Below are 20754 nucleotides of genomic sequence, written 5' to 3'. Positions count from 1 at the left end.
TATGTTAAAGAAAATGCCCTTCATTAAATTTTCTTAACAATCTTATTTTACTTTAGAGTTAGTCTTACGTGAGAGTATCTCACAGATCTTAATCTGTGAGACGGGTCAACTATACTCATATTCACAATAAAAAATAATACTCTTAGCATAAAAAATTATATTTTTTCATAGATGACCCAAATAAGAGATCCGTCTCACAAATATGACATGTAAGACCGTCTTACACAAGTTTTTGCCTTCAATTTATATCTCGCTATCCTTGAAAATGATTTATTATATATTAATTTAACGGTAATATTAAAAAATAAAATAATAAGTCCGAACGTCTTATATTAGTATTACAGTAAAATTAAGTGAAGACTTTAATCAATCAACTTATTTTATTGGCACTACCAATTTAATAATCTATTAAAGACAATCTATAAAACTTTAGATTGTCTATGAGTACATTAAGGGCCAGTTTGGTTAGTAGGATTAAGGGTGGATAAATTAATAATGTGCTGTTTGCTTTGATTTATAAACTTAACATTGATTATTTGGAGGACAGTTTTCACTGTATGTCTTGGACTACAGATCCACTCATAGAAGAAGGATAAAACCTATCCCACAATTCCACTACAGCTTAATGTCCGAAATACCCCTGAATTAAGAAAACAAATTTGCAATTTATTCTTTACGTATTTTCAGCTTCCAAAAGAAATCTTTTACATATTTTCATAATAGCATTCAAATAATAAAGAAATCGATGACCGAAAAATTAATGAGACAAGAACAAAAATAGGATACAAACCGAAAATACAGTACGCGTAATACACAGGAAAAAATCAAATGCAGCGGCAAACTAGTTAAATGGTTTCTGTTACACTAGGAATTAAAAGTTTACGTGAATAATTTTCTCGAAAAGAACTCACAATTCCTTGATTTCACAGGTTGCTCTTGCTCTCATCCACTGCGTCGAATTTTTTCTGACCTAACCTGTAAGGAAAAAAAATTATACTCAGAAATACATGGTCAAGCTCTCTGTTACCTCTTCGATTCAGATGTTTCACGGATCTCGCCTCAGATTTCAATCTTCACCGACGAAGAGAAGTGAGAGGCTTTTCATTTCATCTGTTATTCTTCGGAAGACGGCCTCTAGGTTTGGGGGAGAAAAGAATATTATTGGTTTAATACATAAAATAATAATATTTTCTCAAAATAAAAATAAAAAAATAAAATAATAATATGAAGGGTATTTTGGTCAATAATACATTTAGCATGATTTTATCCATCTCATTAATTTCACACCACACATGATATTAAAATTATATATCTTATCATATCAATCATTTATCAATCAAATTATTAATCATTCAATTATCACATTCTTCATACCAAGCGAACCCATAGATGTATTTTGGGAACATAAACATAATTTTCTAAATTTGAAGTTTTTTTGTTGGCATAAATAAATAATCTGCCTAAACAAACAAAGTAGTGTGTGAGGCCCAAGTGAACAGAATTTGCGGTAGGTGAACAACCGACAAATTTTCATCATCTTTATTTTATACGTCATATCCCACAATTCAAACCATCCCTTTAAAACACCAAATAGAAATCTGAACTATTAATATATATTTTTTTGAATAATTATAATGACTATTAATATTGATTCTTGGGAGTCTGTAGTCTTTCTCAGATGTATGCATATAATCAAAAAGATCAAACGAGCAAGTAAATGACAAGATAAAGTCTCATCGTAAATTCATAATAAATTTTACTTCCTCTTTTTGTTTCGAACATGAAATGGAAATTCAAGCATGTTTCAACGTGTTTCTAACTTTGTATTATTAGTTCCGTGATTTTCGCAACGGGTAGCTGACGATAAACTACAGGCTGAAATTTGCACCTCTGTATATGCTAGCTGCAATTTGTAATGCCAGATGAAAAAGATGCTTTTGTTTGTTTGGACATGTTTATGCAAGACAAGCACATAATATGAGAACACAAGCAACTGGATTCTTACAGGAACATGATAAGTAAATAGCTGCGAAACATCAGTAATGCTAAAATCGTTACTGGGGTTGCAACCAAACACTTGATTCATAAATAAAAGTCAGTTCGAATCATCTAAACACGTCTTTAATATGGGACGATGGATTCTATGAGTTCTTCCAGAGGAGCCAGTTCCTTCTTGTCTATCAGCATGAATTCCTGCACAATCAAAGCAAATCTTCATCAAATTGAAACTGTGAAACAAAGGAAGGGATATGTGAGATGCCACTGAAAAACCCAAGAATCTCAAGAATGATTGAGCAAAGCCTAGTAGAAATAACAGGTATTTTCATATTCGAGCTCAGTATCTAGCTAGCTGGCTCTTATAAGCCAAAAAATGATCTGAAGTGAGAATAAAATAAACTATTAATTGGATAATTGTTTGCCCAAAAAACCAAACAAGTGAAATATAAAAAAAATCGGATAAAAAATAGATCATTTTGTTAAATAATAAGCTAAAAAGAGAGCTAGGAAAGTTTTGATGATTTCGAGCTGAGTGGTGATGAAAAATAAGTAATATACTGAGATCCCAAGGATAAACAACTTACACAGGTAAATAGTATGAAATGCTTGAAACATGTATTTAGATGTGCCTCCTCTTTGAGACTCACAATCTTCTGAAAATGAGAGTGATATATATGTGCATATACACGAAACAGACGTTTGAATATGGTCTTCACAACATCCCTGAAATTTGAAGGGAATGGAGTTCCTGCAGTATTTTCTTTTGTCAGTTTGGTGTGTCATCAAAAAAACAAGACGATAGAAATCTCAAACGAATAAAGAGACTCACGGCCAATGTGTATTCAAGGAGGTGATAGCATAAGATATTATTATTACCGAGTTTTTGAGGAAATATTGACTCGTCGTCCAATTGGGTTTCGATCCAATCCATTAAATACTCAACATATTTAGGAGCCGAAACTTCAATAGGTTTCTTGATTTGTACGCCGTCTGCCCATCTGTATTCGTATCTGCAAAACAATTATGGCTCAGCTCGGGTAACACATGATTTCTAAGTTTCTTCATAAAGATGGTGATTGGGGGTATATCATTGACATTATTAACTGGAAATACATCACTGTGAAACATTTGTTATCCAAAAATAATTGAGGCGTACTTAGGGCCGGCTGACATTGTAGGGCAGTTCTCTGGTGTGCAGAACTCTGTGAGTGTTCCGTAAAGAAGGTTCACTTGATTGAAGAAATCCACAGCTGAAAAGTAAAAATAATAATCAAACCGACTTTTTAATTATGATCCTCAAAGTGAGAGTGGATGCACAAAGAAAGGGAAAAAAGTAATGCACTCTATGCATCTGTACAGTTTCCAGCATATAACTAGGGTTCATGGAATTATATACGTTATAATCCATAAGCTATAATCTTCTAAATAAGGCATGAAATATATAAAAGGCTCAAGTTAAGAGAAGCAGATTAACATAGGGGTGTAAAAGAGTCAAACTTCAGTTGAGTTCGTAAAAGTTCACAGGCTCATAAACAACCAAAATTGAGCTCAAGCACAAACAATCTTCAGCTCTAGTGAGATCGAGATTAATTTGCTCGATCAACTCATAAGCATGCTCTACTCATCCAAATCTTACACAACTAGATTGAAGGGGAGCATGCATTGTCTCACTTTTAAATAAAGACTGCAAGATGTTTATTCGTATTGTTGTGTGTTATTTTTTTCATTCATTCATTAAATCAACACACTTGTACTGATTTGTATGTTCATCTAATATCCAAACCAAACCTGAGAATGTAAATGTAAATTCGAAAAAATGAACAACTTAATAAGCATACTTCCACTTAGTTCCAAACACACGTAAATGGTACACATGCAGAGGGGGAGAAAGAGAGTACTGTTGACAGCAAGCCATTCATTTATATCCTCGCCGGGAGGTAGCCTTACAGCTTCTCTCAAGTTTCCACTACCCAAAGTGGCATCAATATGCTTTCTCAGCTGTGCCCCCTAACAATTGATTATACTGATTAAATAATGTAACGTGGTACCTGTTACAATTAAAAATAAAGGTATGCAGAATGCAAAACGTGGATACAGAGCATCCAGAAAGAAAGTACAACTTGAAAATCACAATAAGTCGAACAGTGAGTTATGGAATGAGAAAAATGTGGATATGGGAGAGAAAAAGAAAAAAGGAAAGTGTAACTACCCCTTTACAGTGTAAATCCTCGATGAAATGAGAATGGAATTTACATTAACACAAACTAAAAGTCAAGTTTCCCTCTTGGTGTGGGCATCGTTATGTATGGCAAATAAAGTAGAAATTTCCTTGGAGAATAGAGGAGGGGCAGATAAGTGCCACATAATCAAAAGAAGTACAATATTTGAAAATCTTTAAAATCAACAGTCAAAGAAAATCAAAGTTCTCAATTCGTAGGAGGTTCGAATTTATTTTGTTTCTGCCAGCAGAAAACATAGAGGTTTAAAAAATGAGCATTCTTCAAACTGAAGTTCTTCACCACATGGTAATAACTGAGAAACCGAAATGGAAATAAAGTTTATATCGCAAAAATGCCACCTTACCTTAGTCCCTGACGGTGCACTTTTTTTTGGACGGAATGTTTTTTGGTTCCTGTTTGAGAAATTAAAAGCAGAGGTCAAAAATAACGAGAAGCACTCAAAATAAAGTATCAATAACAAATAAACATATACAAGAGAAAATTATTGGATTGAATTGATTAAGGTAATTGAGATTAAGATAATGGAAATAGCTACAGACCAATTTAGCACCACAAGTAACTCAATAAAAGGATTTCTGAAGCACCTGTTTCCTGTCTTCATATATAACATGCAGATAATTACAAATTTCCAATGTTCAAACATCATTCGGTTGTGCCTTTAGGGAAACAATTTCCTCTAGACATTTTATTGGTAAAAAAATCACAGGGATTCAAATAGCAGAGAAGTTCGATTCGACTCACTGGCCTAAGATCACAAATTCATATATCGTGCAGCTCAACTTTAAAAAGTAAGCCATATTTCAATCCCTTTATTCACGATTCCAATCTTCTAGCACATGTTGTAACGATTATCCAGGTAAAAATGTGATTTTTTACAAAATACTTGAAGATTCAACTGTCCTCCAGACAACATATAGATTCACTGGCAAAATCTCACAAACAAGCTATGTTTCAATCCCTTCTTCACAATCATAAAGCTATTAATGCATCATGTACCCTCAAAACTGAAAGGTTAAACCTTTTACCCTTCATTAGACTCCTCCGACACGAACTTTCCCTCTTCAAAAATTTCGATCTTTGAAGATAAAAGTTCATCTTCTTTCTTGATAAATCCATCAAAAGAGCAGCAAAAGAAAAAAAAGAAAAAGAAAAGGATAGCACAGATCACAGAAAAAAACCAGATGACAATAATCAAGAAAAGCCAAACGCAAAAAAATAGCATCAACAAAACAAAGAATCAATCCAAGAAAGGGACGGATCTGATTATAAATCAATCACAAAAAGAGATATCTATCAATACACCCAAATGAAATGTTATTTAGGAACAGAAATCACCTGCCGAGGCCAAAGAGACTCATGGCTCCGGATAGAAAGATGGATGGAATGGGATGAAAAAAGAGATAATTCACACACACACACACACACACACACACACAGAGGAATATGTTGGCGTATTTATGGGATTGGAGCAGTTGTAGAGGAAACGTCGAAAAAAGCTGTCGAGCACTGACTTCCCCTCCAATAATAAACAGAACAAAACAGAACTACCAGCGCAGGGGTGGGGTCCGGGAGTGATGTAATAAAATGTCTTTACACACACACACACACATATATATATATATATATATATCCACACACAAAAATGTAATTTCCCCCCCAAAAAAAAAACTTTTGTGTTCTGACCCAATATATTTATAATCTTTTTTCATAATCATAAATTTCAGTCATATTTTTTTTTGGCAATTTTTTTGATTAGCCATCGAAATATCCAAATTTATCCACCTAAGATTATATCTATATTTAAATTTCTGATGACGAAAATATTCTCATTAAATAATAAGAGCTTCTACATAATTTAAATTTATTTATGGTTATTACTTTACTATTATATTCAATTTGAAATTTAATGCTATCATCACTTTTAGCACACAACTTTATATTGAATTTTAGTTTCTCGTTCAAATATCTTAATTTAAAAATTTTGTGAATTTTTTGACATTTCAACTAAAATGACGAAAACTAGTTGTCGTAATAAGTATATTGATAAAATTGAAAACCAATATAGACTACATGTTTAATAATAATGTAAAAATCAATAACAAGTTATTTTAAATTAAGTTGTTTTTTCTTATTTATTAATAGTTTAATAATTTATTATTTTTAAATATTAATATTTTTTATTAAAAAAACAAATAAATATTGATTAAGTTGGTACTAAACGGTATTCCATTTGACTCACCCACCAATTTCGATCCACGTTAAGGGATCGTGATATGGAAATATGGTGGGTTTGGGCAGAACAAAAAAGGCCCGTTTAAGTAGTTGTACGCTACATTGGATGGGCCTGCTTGATCCCAATGATGGGTAAACGCCTGATATTAATATGATTGACATGTTTTTCTCAAACTCAATACATGTTATACATACGTACACTTATTACCATAATCTATCACATATATATATATATTAAAGTCCAATAACTCAAATAATTATTCACGTATAAATCTATATAAATAAAATTGATCTAGTGTACTTATTTGCCCTCGATGATGTCAGGAGCAGTTTTTCGTGGAAGCATGTAAGCGTTTCCCTTCCAGACAAAAAAAAAAAAACGGGAGTCGACTTATATTAGGACCCAAAAGGAAGACTGAAGACATAGCATCTTACTCCTACGGGGTTGGAAGCCATGTCCTCCATTCTCTGCCCTTATCAAGGGAAGGTGCTTGGACCCTGTTTAGAAATAAGGCTTTTGGCAATGAAACTTGTTGCAGTTGTCCTCCTGAACTCGAGTATATCTCGGGTTTTAGTTGATAAGCGTGAGGGTCTACCTCTGGCAATTCTTGTTGTTAGGATTCGTTCTTCTCGGATATGCAATTACAGCAACTCACACACAGCAATATAACACATGCAAAGAGATTTACGTGGTTCGGCAAAGAAGTGCCTACGTCCACGGGAGAGTAACCAATCTTGTATTGAATAAACCAAGGTACTTGATTACAATTACAATTACAATTACAATTACAGAGCTTTGATCAAGAACAAATAATACAATCTTTTATGATTTTCAGATCTATCTTCTTCTCCCTCTTCGATCGTCCCTCTGTGATTTCTTTTCTCATCCGTCTCATTTCTCAAGCCTTCCATCTTCCTTTTATATTCCCTCCTCCCATCGATTGAGATGCCTATCTGTTACACCTGGCAGTTGGTTTGTTATCCCAATTATCCGTTGCCTATAACTGAAACCCATCCACCGACTTTGCTTGACTCAAGATGTCAACTTGCGAGACACTCACTTCACAAATCTCCACCTTGTCTCCAAGCTTGGCTACTCTCCATTCTCCACCTTGATCTATTCTGCAGTCACTGTATTAATCAAGTGCAAGCAGGACTTGAACTTGATATGAGGCGGTGACTTTGTTAGCATATCTGCAGGGTTGTTTTCAGTTGCTATCTTCTCAAGTTTGATTTCTCCCTTAGAGATGATGTCCCTTACAAAGTGCAGCTTGACATCGATATGCTTCGATCGTTCGTGGAATACAAGGTTCTTTGACAGATGGATCGCACTTTGATTATCACAGTTTACCACCACATGTTCTTGTTTTATTCCAAGCTCAGCTAGGAGTCCCTTCAACCAGATTGCTTCCTTAATTGCTTCCGTGACAGCTATAAACTCTGCTTCGGTAGTAGATAGAGCTACCACTGACTGTAATGCAGCTTTCCAGCTAATAGCTGTACCAAATAAGGTAAAGACATCTTATTGCGTGTGCTAAGTCCGGTCGACTACAAACGTTTCAATATGCATGATGCTAAAACAGTAAGCACACCATTAGGACACCACTTTGTGGCGCCGTCTGTGGGAAAGCAACCAATCTTGTATTGAATAAACCAAGTTACTCGATTACAATTACAATTACAGAGCTTTGATCAAGAACAAAGAATACAATCTTTTATGATTTTCAGATCTCTCTTTTTCTCCCTCTTCGATCGTCCCTCTGTGATTTCTTTTCTCATTCGTCTCATTTCTCAAGCCTTCCATCTTCCTTTTATATTCCCGCCTCCCATCGATTGAGATGCCTATCTGTTACACCTGGCAGTTGGTTTGTTATCCCAATTAGTCGTTGCCTATAACTGAAACCCATCCACCGACTTGGCTTGACTCAAGATGCCAACTTGCGAGACACTCACTTCACACTTGCCCTGGGTGGTTTGATTGCTTCTAAAGATCGCTCGGAATAGAATGGAAGGAAATTTACGATAGTTTTAGCTGGCATGTCAGCAACAATTCTATGCTAGATGAAGTAAAAACAGTTATGTTGCTTAGCTTCAAAGATTTACCATATTTTCTCAAGGAACTGCTTTCTGATTGTTGTTGTTTCCCTGCTGAGCATTGGGTTGGAGCATGAAGATTGTTTAGGTTGTGGATGGCGGAAGAATTTTTTTTAGATTGTTTAGGTTGTGGATGGCGGAAGGATTGTTTGGGTTGGAGCATGAAGATTATTTGAGAGAACTCATCTCTAGATGCCTTCTTCAAGTCGAGAAGAGTAGCAGTTTCTTGAGACCCAAAGTATGTAAAATGCATGACTTGATGCGGGAGCTAGCTCTTTTCACCTCTGAAAAGATCATTTCATATCTCTATGTAATCCACAAGATCTCAAAGATGGAATACCAGCACGCCGGATATCCATTTATGCTGACTCAGCTATTCAGTTTGGGCACGAAATTATTTTCCGCCTTCAATGTTAAAGATTATAATAACCTTCCCCTGGATACACTTTTATCTAACTTTATGTTATTGAGGGTACTAGAATTGAGGGATGCCCCAATCGATAACATACCTAAAGCCGAGATACTTGGGTCACAGAGGAACTAGGATCAGCAATCTTCCGAATTCTGTTGGCAGGCTAAAACATCTGCTGACACTTGATATCCGAGGAACAGAAGTGGAGGAACTTCCTTGTGGGATGGAAGGGTTGAAGAATTTACGGCATCTACTCATCTATGGAGGTCCACCCTCTCAAGAATTCTCGTACACAAGGGGAGTGAGAGTCCCAATATCTTTACTCGTGTTAAAGAACTTGCAAATTCTGAATTGCCTTGAAGCAAATGGAGAAATAGCGAAGGGACTCGGTGAACTTTCAATATCAGAAGTATTCATGGAGAAGAAAAGTGTTGATTATTCAAAAGTGATGCACATCCCAGAAAGGAATTATGGAAAGTTCCTTTGAGTACATGCAATTGAGCAAAAAGTCCATGCTTTCGTCTCTCTGGTATTCCATATTGTTTTATTGCAGGCCATTCAATAATAACATGTATACGTACCTCAAACAATACTTAATCAATATCTCAAACTCGTTATAATTCATCAATGGTTCCTAACAGATTTATAATGAACTCAACCAGACACCTGAAAATTGAATCAATCAATACGAAACAGTTACTAATCAAAAAAGAAAAAAAAATAAAAAAATATAGAAAGTCGAAGAATCCTAGAATTGACTCGTGATCGATCTAGTTAGTCATCACGTCACGCGCCGCAATCTTGGTTTTCACTACTTGTAGAGCCTTTTCAATCTCTTGGAGTTGGCCGAACCCCAGGTTCTCCAGAATCATATCCCAGGCGGGTGGACCCTTCCCCAACGCCTCATTGATCCTGTTCTCCATATCCGTCAGCGCGGGCTTCTCGGGGATCTCTGATCCACAAAGAAGCAGGGTTTCTGCAACAGCAGCAGTACCCTTCTTGGCCACAGAAGAAGAAGGATCGGCAAGGTAGCGCTTCAAAAGCGGGTTGAATTCAGGATCCCCTCCCACGTAGAGGTTGCCGGACATGGAGAAGGCAATGAACCCCGCCTGGGCGTCGAATTTCTGGCAGAAGTCGGTGATCTTGTTGAAGAGGCCTTGGCGCCGTTTTGTGAAGGTCGTGTTCAGTTCACCTCTGTCCTCGATCAGCTTGATCCCCACCCTCCTGTCTTTTCGTTTCTTCTTGTTTAAGACGTCCATAACTTCAACTATTTGGTCTTCTGGGACGTTCATTGGTACGGCCGCATATGCATGAAATAGAGAGAGAGAGAGAGAGTAAGTCGACCACGAACTATATATTTATAGAGAAAAATCGATTTTATAGTAATTTTTGTGATATTTATTTATTTATGTACGTATTTGATTGGTATCCCACCAAGTTTCTCGCAGGAAATCAAAATTGATCTGAAGAGACGATGGATTGGTTCGGATCCAATCCCGAACTTTTAAAAATAGTGGACTTTAAAATTTTATCTAAAATTGGTTTTAGATATTTACATAAAATTAGAAAATCTGAATCTATGTATTCTCTGGAGAAGTCCAAATCTAATAAAGTTTATTTATGTAGCACGTGTCAGTTGTTTTAAATTTTTTGGAGTGCAATTTGAAAAAGAAAATCATGACTGGTAAATCGCGATCCCAATTTTACCATATTTGAAAGGATTTGAGTCTCAATATAAATCTATTAGTTTCCCTAAAAAGTCATAGAAACTGCTCAAGGCCGTGTTTCCTTTCATTCTTTGTCTGGCCAATTTTTTTTTTTTTTTTTTTATGCACAACAACTGAGATTTTTTTAAAGGCAAAAATTTGTGTAAGACAATTTTACAAGTCTTATTTTGTGTGACAGATATCTTATTTGAATCATGTATAAAAAAATATTACTTTTTATGCTAATAGTATTACTTTTTGTTGTGAATATCGGTATTTCACATATAAAAGATTCGTGAAACCATTTCACAAAAACCTACTCTTTTTTAAAATAACATCTATTATAGTAAGAGAAAATAGTTTTTTTCCCTACTATTCTTACAAGTCTTATTTCGTGTGACGAATATCTTATTTGAATCATGCATAAAAAATATTACTTTTAATGCTAATAGTATTACTTTTTGTTGTGAATATCGGTATCTCACATATAAAAGATTCGTAAAACCATCTCACAAAAACCTACTCTTTTTTAAAATAACATCTATTATAGTAAGAGAAAATAGTTTTTTTCCCCTACTAATTGGTTCAATTTCTTGAAAAATTAATAAACCAGAACTTAAAATTACTTGAAAAATTAATAACACCAGAACTTAAAATTATACAATGTAATTGACAAAAAAAAAAACACTCTTAATAATAACAATAACAATAATAATCATCGTCAACAAATCCTTTAAGGTAACAAACTATCTTGGTTGTTTGACTATTTTAGTAGACCATAAAGGAAACAAGTTTCCACCAAATCTTTGTAAACAATCAGTAACGGGTTTTGTATTGGAAATCAGCATGGTTCTCATGTCGGATAGATTCATTCCGTTCTCCAGTGGATTTTTAAACTCGAGTAGATTTCGTTGGACATCGAAAATGCACGATCTGCTTGCGTCCCAGCTAACTTCTTCACTGGTTCTGTTTGCAAGCAAACCTCTAGCCCGAGCAGCTTCCAATGCTCCTCTTCTTGTCACCATAAAAGCTAACACAAGAATTAAACGATTAATCTATCGTCTCCTTCATTTTACACCTTAAACAAAAAAAGAAGCGGCAGCCATTATCTTCTGTTTTTACATGCTTATGTCGCATCTAAGCAATTGATATAAAAGAATTTGCAATGACAAAAGGATGGGTTTCAAAAGTGATCAGAAATGTACCATTACGAGGGACCGTGAAGATGTAATTGGTTGGAAGGCCAATGCCAAAACCGAGCAAAGTGAAGCCAACGCTAAACCCGACGCCACAGCCAGATCCAACATAACCAATTACTTCAGGGCCAAAGCCAGGACCCCATCCCACGCCGCAACCGATGCCTATTCCAGCTCCCCAAAAGGCTCCGTACGTTGGATGCACTGGGTTCCATCTTTCATATCTTCTGAAAATGCTTTTTATAATCATTTTAACCTGAAATTGAGAAACAAAAAGTAGAGAATCAGGAAACAATTAATTATTTCAATATTCAAAAGTTAGCAATGTACACAAAGTATTTCAATTCATGACTAATATGCCATGGTGTCTTCAGGAATACTACATATATAGAACACACTCGTGACAAGACCAAAACTCTAAACTTAAAAGTATAAAAACTCTATAAAAATGATCTCTGACTTGCCGTATAAAACTGTAATTCAGATATATATACAAACACAAACACTCACACAGACACACAGTCACACACACACACACCGTATATATATATATGTGTGTGTGTATTCGCTAGCTCGTGTGCATACATGTATCTTCACGCGGTAAATTAAACGTCCATGCAGACTGCCGGCGGCGAAAACCCACTAGTTAAAAGGACTGATAGACCCAATTCTGACGAATTTAAATTGAAACTCTACCCAAAAACAAAACTGCGCGCAAGGAAAAACCTGGAAAAAAATTATAGCATTCCGTTCCTGTGCGTGCATGGAAGAAGAACCCACAGAAAAATGGAAAATTCGTTTTGATAATTACAGTTTCGTTAAAATAAGTCATTGAAGAATTCGTACCTGGAACTGAATGAGTTTATCGTGTGTCAGAGGTAAGCCAGTGTGAATACGTCGCCGCGTTCACCGTTCAAGCGCAACCGCAAGCTTTTGCGGATAACACAAAGCACCTTTTTATAGATATATACCGACATACCACGTTTCAGGATATCCAAGTATATATTTTGGAAATTTGTTTTATTGTGTGTATTATAATTTACTTGATTAATATAACCCGAATTAGATCGAAATTTATTAATACGTATTAAAGATTAGCAACTCGAGTTTAATCTTCACAAATATATGCACTTCTATGTATATAATAAAATTAATTTTTGTTTTTATATTATAAAATTGATAGTATCGTTATATTTGAAAATTTAATTATTATATATAAGTACGCTTCTATATATATATAATAAAATTAATTTTTGTTTTTATATTATAAAATTGATGATATCGTTATATTTGACAATTTAATTATTATTTTTAACTAGTATAATATAATGTTTAGAAAATCGATATTATATATGGTGCCAGTGTCCACGGAAATCGGCAAATCCGGGGATAAGTGATGACAATAGTTCTTTATTCACATAATGAGTTAATTATATTTGGGTAGGTCTCATGTGAGACCGTCTCACGGATCATAATCTGTGAGAAGGGTCAACCCTACCCATATTCACAATAAAAAGTAATACTTTTAGCATAAAAAGTAATACTTTTTCATGGGTGACCCAAATAAGAGATCCGTCTCACAAATATGACCCGTGAGATCTTCTCACACAAGTTTTTGCCATTATATTTATATTTATTTATAAAAATAAATAATATTTTTTTTATAAATAACTCATTATTCATATAATGAGTTAATTATATTTATATTTTATAAAATTGATTTATAAAACGTCTCATCAATTTTTTTTTGGGATGAACGATGAGACAAAATCTTAGCAAACTGTCCTTCCCACTGCCCACGTACATCCAAAGGACATGCAAGTCATGAATAAAAGACCCTGGACAAAAAGCATCTGTTTATTTTTATAAAAAAAAAAATATAATACTATAATTTTTTTAGATCATCGGTAAGATTTAAATAATAAATTGTGTTTTGTACAATTTTTAGATTAATCCCAGATATTACCACAAAATAGGATCCATAATTTTTTGCACAATTTATTAGATTAATCCCAGATATTAATATAAAATAGGATCAAGATTTTTTTTAAAAAAAATGGTCACCAATTTTGATGACTTGATTCATTTGTATTTCCATTCCTTTTTCTAAATAAAAAAGAATTTCCATTATTTAATGCGTGGAACATGAGTATTTTTCAAACAATATATATACTATAAACAAAATAAAAGTTTTATTTAATAACTAAAGGGAAATAATTCATAATAATTTATTTAATCTTACATAATTTCTTTTTGATATTAAACGCTTGAAAGCTGAAACCTTCCACATTCCCGCCCTAATAAATTCGTCCCGCTCACGCTCTCATGGAAGTACTTGATCGGGTAATAAATATTTGAAGTGAAAAATGAGGAAGAGAACGACGAAAAGAGCTGCGGCGGGGAAGAGTCTGGCTACGCCGCTCACTCCGGTGTCTGACACTGCAGCAGAAAGGAGCCCCACGCTGTCACCGGCGAAGTCTCCGGAGACACTGTTTGACTTCAATCTCAATGGACTGACAAATATCGCCTCGTCATCGAAGAAGAAGAGTGATGAAAAGCTGATGAAGCCTACCGGACTTTCTCCTCAGAAGTTGCAATCGCTAAAAAACGTGAGCACGATCAGTGATCTGAAAAACATGGCTATCTCGAACCTGGATTTCATCAAGCGGAAGCTGGAGATGTCGCATTCTGAGATTTTAAAGGACATCGAGGCATCTCAGTGTCGCCTCAGGAAACGACACAAGGTCTGGCTGCTCTCGTTCGGATACCTTCCTCGTTTATATTTAGCTTCATTTGTGTTCATCATTGATATTCGCTTATTGTTTCTAATTTTCGCTATCCTTGTTAGAAATTGAATTGTTGTTGATATTTTATTTAAGCAGAACTTTATTTAGAACGTCGTTGATTTTTTTAAAAAATGTCGTTGTAATTTGTTACAGTAGCATTCTCTCAACTAGAAATGTTTATTTGTTCCGAATTCTATAGAAGTTCTATAGTACTGAATGTTACTGCTTGTTTTTTCCAAACTAGCGAAGCATAATTGGTGGCATCTGCTCTCTGTTAAATTGATCAGAACAAGTCAAGCATAAACCACTGTACGTTGTTATTGAAATGTATTTCTTACTTCAAAAATTGGAGAGAGAACGGATCATCAAATTCTGTAAGGATGCTTAGCTTGTAGGAGTCAACATTTTCCAAAATGTTGCACCTCATTATTGCATTATACTCTGTCTGCTTCACCGGTACTAATAATTTCCTTTTTCACAACTGTTTGGACTATGCACCAGTAATAGTAGAGAACAGAAGTTCAATAAGCAGTGATATAATTTTTTTGCAACATAGCACTGTATTGCAAGAAATTACATGTTTACAAAATTTGCGAACTATGGTCTTCCGAAAATTGTATCCAACTATGAATTACTCATATGCACGAGCAATTGTTGCCCTTTAAAGGAGAATGATCTTGATCAATGTGTTTCAGCCATTATATCCTCCCGAAGTAAGATATCAATCGGAAGGGGGTCCAAATTTATGTAGTTTATTTTATTTGACGATTCAATTATTCAAATAAGCTAGATCCACTTTTCTATATTCTCTATATACTTGATTTTATTTGACGATTCAATGAATCAACTAAGCTGGTTCCACTTTTCTCTATTCATCATAAGGGAAATTTCAGTAACTAGTGATGTTAGGTGATTATATATTATTCTTGACATATATTTTTACCTTACTCTTTTCACCGCATTAGCAGATACAGACCCAAGCATTTCAGCAAGTGATGGATGAAGCAGATAAGGATTATAAGAAGATTTCTGAGCGAATCAAAGATGGTCGAGAAGCAACGATGGTGAGCATGCGTTTATTTTTAAGATATCTGATTCGACATCAAGTCCTTCGTGCAGTTTTAGTGTCACACTCTTCTCTTATGTTGTATTATTTCAGGCTTCATATGCAGAGTTTATAGCAGAAGCCCAAGCCACATCATCTCGTTGTAAGCTTGTTCTATTTGTTAATCTTTCATGTCTAGTTACCATTGTCTACCATTTCACTACAAGTGCAACAAGATGTTTTCTCCTCTATTTTGTGTTTTTCTCCTATTCGTTCTCTTCTCTATCAAAGCATTTAGTTGTGTGATTCCTTAAATTTTGTTAGTAAGACATAAATTAAGGTTTCATTTGGATAAGTACTTTAATTTTTTTTTACTATTTATAAGTGAAAAAAAACTTTAAGCATGTATTTAGATCAAATTTTTGTTAAAACATTTTATTTTCAAAGAACAATTGAAATATGTTTTTTAATATTTTAAAAAATGAAGTTAATGATGAAAATTAAAACATATTACTTTTTAATCATGAAAACGTGTTTATAGAATAGTTTCCAAATACATATTTGTTCTTAAACAATTTTTAAAACATTTTATATATATATATATTTTTGTAAAATATACTTTTATAAAAATATTAACTATTTGTAACAGAACCTAATAGTCTTTTTAACAAATAATACATTCTAGATCATCCATCCTTTACACTTCACAACTTGCATAAACATTCTGACCTGGCTAATTAGTACACAAATTTGTTACATAAATTCATGATCAAAGTGTCTAGCTAGAATCATTAATGGTGTCGTGCAATACAATACAGATATATTTCTGCAGCCTGAAGAGCTACTGGTTCCTTTTACCTATAATTTGTTTTAAATTTCAGTTTGTGAAACATCTATTCCTGTGCTGGAACAAACTTATGAGAAAGGCATAGCTGCACTTAGGAGCCGATATGGAATCTCGTCGATCACAGTTTGATAAATGGAGTTCTTAGGTAAAGATAAAGCTTGGTCATCTCTCTTTTATTGTTGGAGACTGGAGTTATTGTGCTTCTATTCCAATTTATTGAAACTTTTTTCAGATTGGAACTGTCTTTTGTTTCATATTCAATTGGGATGCTTGAATGAATCTATGAACCTAAAACAGGATCCTGAATCCATGAAATTAGAAGACCTAAAATTCCTATCTACTTTTATGTTGATCATGTAAAGTAAAAGTTAACGGGTGGAATTAAAAATCCGAAATCTACGCATGTGGTGATCACATAAAGTAATCACTTGAAGTAAAACTTAAAGGGTGAAATTTTAAAATCCGAATTCCGAACTATATTTAGCTTGCAAGTTTTTTCAATATGAAATTTCCATCTGATGTCTTCAACAGATGACCACAATCATTTGAAATCCGAACTATGTTTGGCTTGTAAGTTGTTTCAGAGGGAAGTAAGAACAATCATCTCTTAAATAAAACAAAGATAAAATTTTATGATATATTTTTCTTGTTGCAGAAAAGAATGGAAAAGTTCTTCATCACCAAAATTCCCAGTGTGTGGATTTATATTAAGTTCCTTTGCTAAGCATTTTTTTTTGACAGGATTTAAATGGATGCAAAATCATAACACGAAGGCGTATGAAATGGCATCTGGAGTTTTGGGTTAGCAGCAATCTTACCAGCTTTTGTCTATAAATTTTTTTTTTTACTTTCAATGTTGAGTCCGTTAAAACTATACTCGTTGTGATTGTTAATAACCTGATACTAATAGGAGCAGTAAGTGATTTTATACGCTGGATAATCAAATAATTCTTAGATTTAAAATCAAATAATTCATACTAAGACCGGGAGCTTAGAGCGTCTACCCATGATTCAGAATAAAGCTTGGCGCTTGAATCTTAAAGGCAATCAGTGTGTGTATAACCTTGTAGGGATTTTGTTGGTTTGTTGTTTCTATTTTTGAAAAAAAAAATATATTCGTGGAACTCAAGAGCAGGGTTATATCGTGTAAAGTTCTCTCACGAGGTCGGAGTTAATTAAGAACTAAAATTTTAAGAAGCATTCCTTATGTTAGGCTTTTAATGGATACTGTTGAAAGACTGAGTATTTTCCGATGAGTGACTGTCATTTAAACGGAATATTATTCGTTAGCGCAATTCAACCCCCAAGTTTTATAGGCTACATTTGGTTGGCTGGATTAAGTAGGATAGATTATTTTATCACATTTTATCAAATGTTTGGTATGATTTTTATTTAACCAGCTCAATCTTTTCTACTCTCTTTCCAATTGTACCCTTCTTCCTTCACTGCTATTGAACCACCTCGACTGTCGGACCGTCGCCGCCGCCCTCGCCGGACCTTCGTCGGACAGCCACCACACAGCCGTTGCCGGACCGCCCACGCCGGAACGTCGCCGCCACCACGAATGCCGGATCTGTTGTCGGACCACCGCCACTGCCAGAGTGAAAGAAGAAAAAAATAGAAGAAAGACAATTTTGTTTTTTCATCAAAAATTTCAAAATAATCATATTATTAAAAATCTTACCAAACATACTATCATATATTATATTTTTACAACAATCATTTTCTTTATCATTTACATACTAATCATTAGTTTACCGGCCCACAGCTGCACAGGAAAGTTAGATATAGTTTAAGTGAGGGGCATAATGGTAAATACGCACACCTTCGTTGAACCAGATAAGCTCCAGTTTACAGCATTTGTGGACGCCATATTCACCAACGATTCCTGTAATGGAAACCTATTCATATTCCAGAGCACCAACCTTACCATTCCCACCTCCATTAACCACAACCAAACAAGGAATCTCATTCCCAATTCTTTGTCCATTCCCATCCAAAAAGCAGTCCCAATTCACACACCTTAATCCTGTTTTAGCCACTCTAAATTCTCCAAGAGGCTTTGGCCCCAAAAAAACAACTAAGAAAACCGAGAAATCTAAGAAAAATTATGACAGTGATGATGATAATGAGGAAGAAGTGGATGACGGAGAAGAAGGCGTTATCCCAGAGATAGTGACCAACAGAATGATAAGCAGGATGGGATTATCAGTGGGAATCCCTCTTTTCGTTGGATTATTGTTCTTCCCATTCTTTTACTATCTCAAGGTGGGATTCAAAATTGATGTTCCCACCTGGATACCCTTCATTGTGTCGTTTATCTTCTTTGGGACTGCTCTTTTGGGGGTTAGTTATGGAATCGTGTCTTCTAGCTGGGATCCAATGAGGGAAGGCTCACTTCTGGGTTGGAATGAGGCTAAGAAGAATTGGCCTGTCTTCTGGCAGTCGTTCTGGGGTGGATCGAAAGAGAAGTAGGATGCGTTTTCTATCCCCTTGAATTAGAGTGGTTTAAGATTCTAATGTCTGGAATTTGTTTATCAAATTTCTGGGTTTTGTGTTCATTGTGATATTTTCATGCGTTCCCTATGTTTTTACTCAATTTTATGAGATTCATGTGAAATGCGAATTTGGATTCAAAATGGGAGCTAGATTTAAACGTAAATATTTTATGGATAACAAAAATTGTCATCCCGAATTTGGATTCATACTAGACTGAATCTGACTCGAGTGTGCCATCAAGCGGATGCAGCAGGTAGGAGTGCGAGCCACACGGTCTAAACAAAGATCAAGTTTTATGTATGATTGTCAAACAATAATACTTGTGCCAGTTTTGGCAAATACTTTGCTTTAGACTCGTTCACTAAACCTTGGAATCTTAAGTACAAGAGCCACCCTTTTTTGGGTTGTTTTGTTTTATGAGCTTGGCCAAATTTTTTTTTTTAAATATTACCTCATGTAGTGTATTTGACCACTACATGGGGGTTATTTTTTTAAAAAAAAATTTGACCAGGTCTATTTTTTAAATTGGGTTGTTTTGTTTTATGAGCTTGGTCAAATTTTTTTTAAAAAAATAACCCTCCATGTAGTGTTCAACATTTTTTTTAATTTTGACCACTACATGGAGGGTTATTTTTTTTAAAAAAATTTGACCAGATCTATTTTTTAAATTAATCCCTTTTTTTTTCAGTGGCATTTAAATATATATAGTTCAGATGTGGAACTACTTAGTTTTGGGCTCCATTAGAATGGGCTGATTATTAATTCTTGCTTATTAAAGGGCTTCAGATTTCAAAATACGGAAGAAAATTAAATGGAAATAAATAATTTGATTAGAGCCATAGCTCCTGATGTTTCTTTAAAACAAAGTGCAAAGCAATAAAATCTAATTTGAGAAATGCCGCACTGGCAATTTATTAAACACAAATACCAATCAATCTAATTGGTTGTTTAATTTATCTAAATGGATATGTTTATATTAGTGAATTTTCTAAAATCAACTTTTGCTAATCTTGGTTTACAAATTACACACGATCCAAGGTTTCCTATTAGAGTCATCTAATCTATTTATAGAACTGTGGTGTTCATTTGGACTGAACCGAATTCCACCAAAATTCCTAACCGAAAACCGAACCAAATTTCATATCTTTCCGGCTTTTTAATTTAAATAAATTTCTATTTCTTTTAATTTTTCATTAATAAAAATAAATTAAATATTATTTTAAAACTAAAAAAATGATTTTTAAGAATTAAAAAAATCGATTTTTGGTTCAGTTCGGTTAACTGAGCTAATAAAACCGACCTGAAAATTGAAAATCTAAAAACTAAATCAAATTAATGGTTCAGTTTTCGGTTTAAACCGAATTTTCAGTTTCAGTTTACTTCGGGCAGTTAACGAAACTTTGAACACCCTAAGAAAAATGCTCCAATAAGTTTTTCTTTAGCAAAAGTAGTGCATGAGAGGCATTTGCATAATTTTTTAGTGCTGATTTTTTAAGATTTAGTTTAAAAAATTGAGGTGTTTAATCAATGTGGGAAGAAAACGTTCATATTCTTGCTAAATAAAATAATGTTAGATTTTCAAATAAAATTCTAGTAGTTATATATATATATATATATATATATATATATATATATATATATATATATCGCAAAGCATTATTGCCTTTCTATAGTCTAGTTTAAGGAAGATACAAATATT

At 34.1% G+C, this 20754-nt stretch overlaps 5 protein-coding genes across 6 annotated transcripts; 2 read left to right on the top strand and 3 right to left on the bottom strand.

Annotated features, from left to right (window-relative positions):
* Positions 1-1954: 1954 nt before the first annotated feature.
* Positions 1955-5819, bottom strand: LOC140832041 (MOB kinase activator-like 1A). Its single transcript, XM_073195813.1, has 7 exons — positions 5574-5819; positions 4582-4630; positions 3897-4005; positions 3155-3248; positions 2875-3008; positions 2583-2746; positions 1955-2193 (listed from the first exon to the last, which is right to left on the bottom strand). Exons 1-7 carry the CDS (start codon positions 5594-5596, stop codon positions 2122-2124), a joined length of 645 nt encoding a protein of 214 aa, XP_073051914.1. The 5' UTR covers positions 5597-5819; the 3' UTR covers positions 1955-2121.
* A 3927-nt stretch (positions 5820-9746) lies between these two features.
* Positions 9747-10268, bottom strand: LOC140831847 (agamous-like MADS-box protein AGL61). The gene has a single exon (XM_073195569.1). The coding sequence runs from the start codon at positions 10266-10268 to the stop codon at positions 9747-9749; it is 522 nt and encodes a 173-aa protein (XP_073051670.1).
* A 1071-nt stretch (positions 10269-11339) lies between these two features.
* LOC140831552 (cadmium-induced protein AS8-like) lies at positions 11340-12850 on the bottom strand. Of its 2 annotated transcripts, XM_073195299.1 has the most exons (3): positions 12725-12850; positions 11888-12134; positions 11345-11712 (listed from the first exon to the last, which is right to left on the bottom strand). In XM_073195299.1, the coding sequence occupies exons 2-3, from the start codon at positions 12126-12128 to the stop codon at positions 11429-11431; spliced, it is 525 nt and encodes a 174-aa protein (XP_073051400.1). In that variant the 5' UTR covers positions 12129-12134; positions 12725-12850; the 3' UTR covers positions 11345-11428. The 2 variants fall into 2 exon arrangements, with proteins under 2 accessions (XP_073051401.1, XP_073051400.1); XM_073195300.1 differs by lacking the exon at positions 12725-12850 and having other exon boundaries at positions 11340-11712.
* Positions 12851-14213: 1363 nt separating this feature from the next.
* Positions 14214-17505, top strand: LOC140831551 (uncharacterized). The gene is made up of 5 exons (XM_073195298.1): positions 14214-14622; positions 15633-15728; positions 15824-15872; positions 16591-16701; positions 17298-17505. The coding sequence occupies exons 1-4, from the start codon at positions 14245-14247 to the stop codon at positions 16683-16685; spliced, it is 618 nt and encodes a 205-aa protein (XP_073051399.1). The 5' UTR covers positions 14214-14244; the 3' UTR covers positions 16686-16701; positions 17298-17505.
* Positions 17506-18412: 907 nt separating this feature from the next.
* Positions 18413-19195, top strand: LOC140831549 (protein PAM68, chloroplastic-like). The gene has a single exon (XM_073195297.1). The coding sequence runs from the start codon at positions 18450-18452 to the stop codon at positions 19029-19031; it is 582 nt and encodes a 193-aa protein (XP_073051398.1). The 5' UTR covers positions 18413-18449; the 3' UTR covers positions 19032-19195.
* Positions 19196-20754: the final 1559 nt, after the last annotated feature.

Source organism: Primulina eburnea, chromosome 5 (assembly GCF_022965805.1).
Source record: "Primulina eburnea isolate SZY01 chromosome 5, ASM2296580v1, whole genome shotgun sequence".
NCBI classification, from domain to species: Eukaryota; Viridiplantae; Streptophyta; class Magnoliopsida; order Lamiales; family Gesneriaceae; genus Primulina; species Primulina eburnea.
Note: the sequence above shows the minus strand (reverse complement) of the source record. Positions and strands in the feature narration are given on the sequence as shown.

Coding starts and splice junctions, on each gene's coding strand:
- LOC140831551 (XM_073195298.1), top strand. CDS start 14,245: ATGAGGAAGAGAACGACGAAAAGAGCTGCGGCGGGGAAGAGTCTGGCT. Junction 15,729..15,823: donor ATGGTCGAGAAGCAACGATG/GTGAGCATGCGT, acceptor GTATTATTTCAG/GCTTCATATGCAGAGTTTAT. Junction 15,873..16,590: donor CCAAGCCACATCATCTCGTT/GTAAGCTTGTTC, acceptor TTTAAATTTCAG/TTTGTGAAACATCTATTCCT.
- LOC140831552 (XM_073195299.1), bottom strand. CDS start 12,128: ATGATTATAAAAAGCATTTTCAGAAGATATGAAAGATGGAACCCAGTG. Junction 11,713..11,887: donor CTTCACGGTCCCTCGTAATG/GTACATTTCTGA, acceptor TTCTTGTGTTAG/CTTTTATGGTGACAAGAAGA.
- LOC140831549 (XM_073195297.1), top strand. CDS start 18,450: ATGGAAACCTATTCATATTCCAGAGCACCAACCTTACCATTCCCACCT.
- LOC140831847 (XM_073195569.1), bottom strand. CDS start 10,268: ATGAACGTCCCAGAAGACCAAATAGTTGAAGTTATGGACGTCTTAAAC.
- LOC140832041 (XM_073195813.1), bottom strand. CDS start 5,596: ATGAGTCTCTTTGGCCTCGGCAG. Junction 4,631..5,573: donor AGTCTCTTTGGCCTCGGCAG/GTGATTTCTGTT, acceptor TTTCTCAAACAG/GAACCAAAAAACATTCCGTC. Junction 2,194..2,582: donor ATTTCATACTATTTACCTGT/GTAAGTTGTTTA, acceptor TTGATTGTGCAG/GAATTCATGCTGATAGACAA.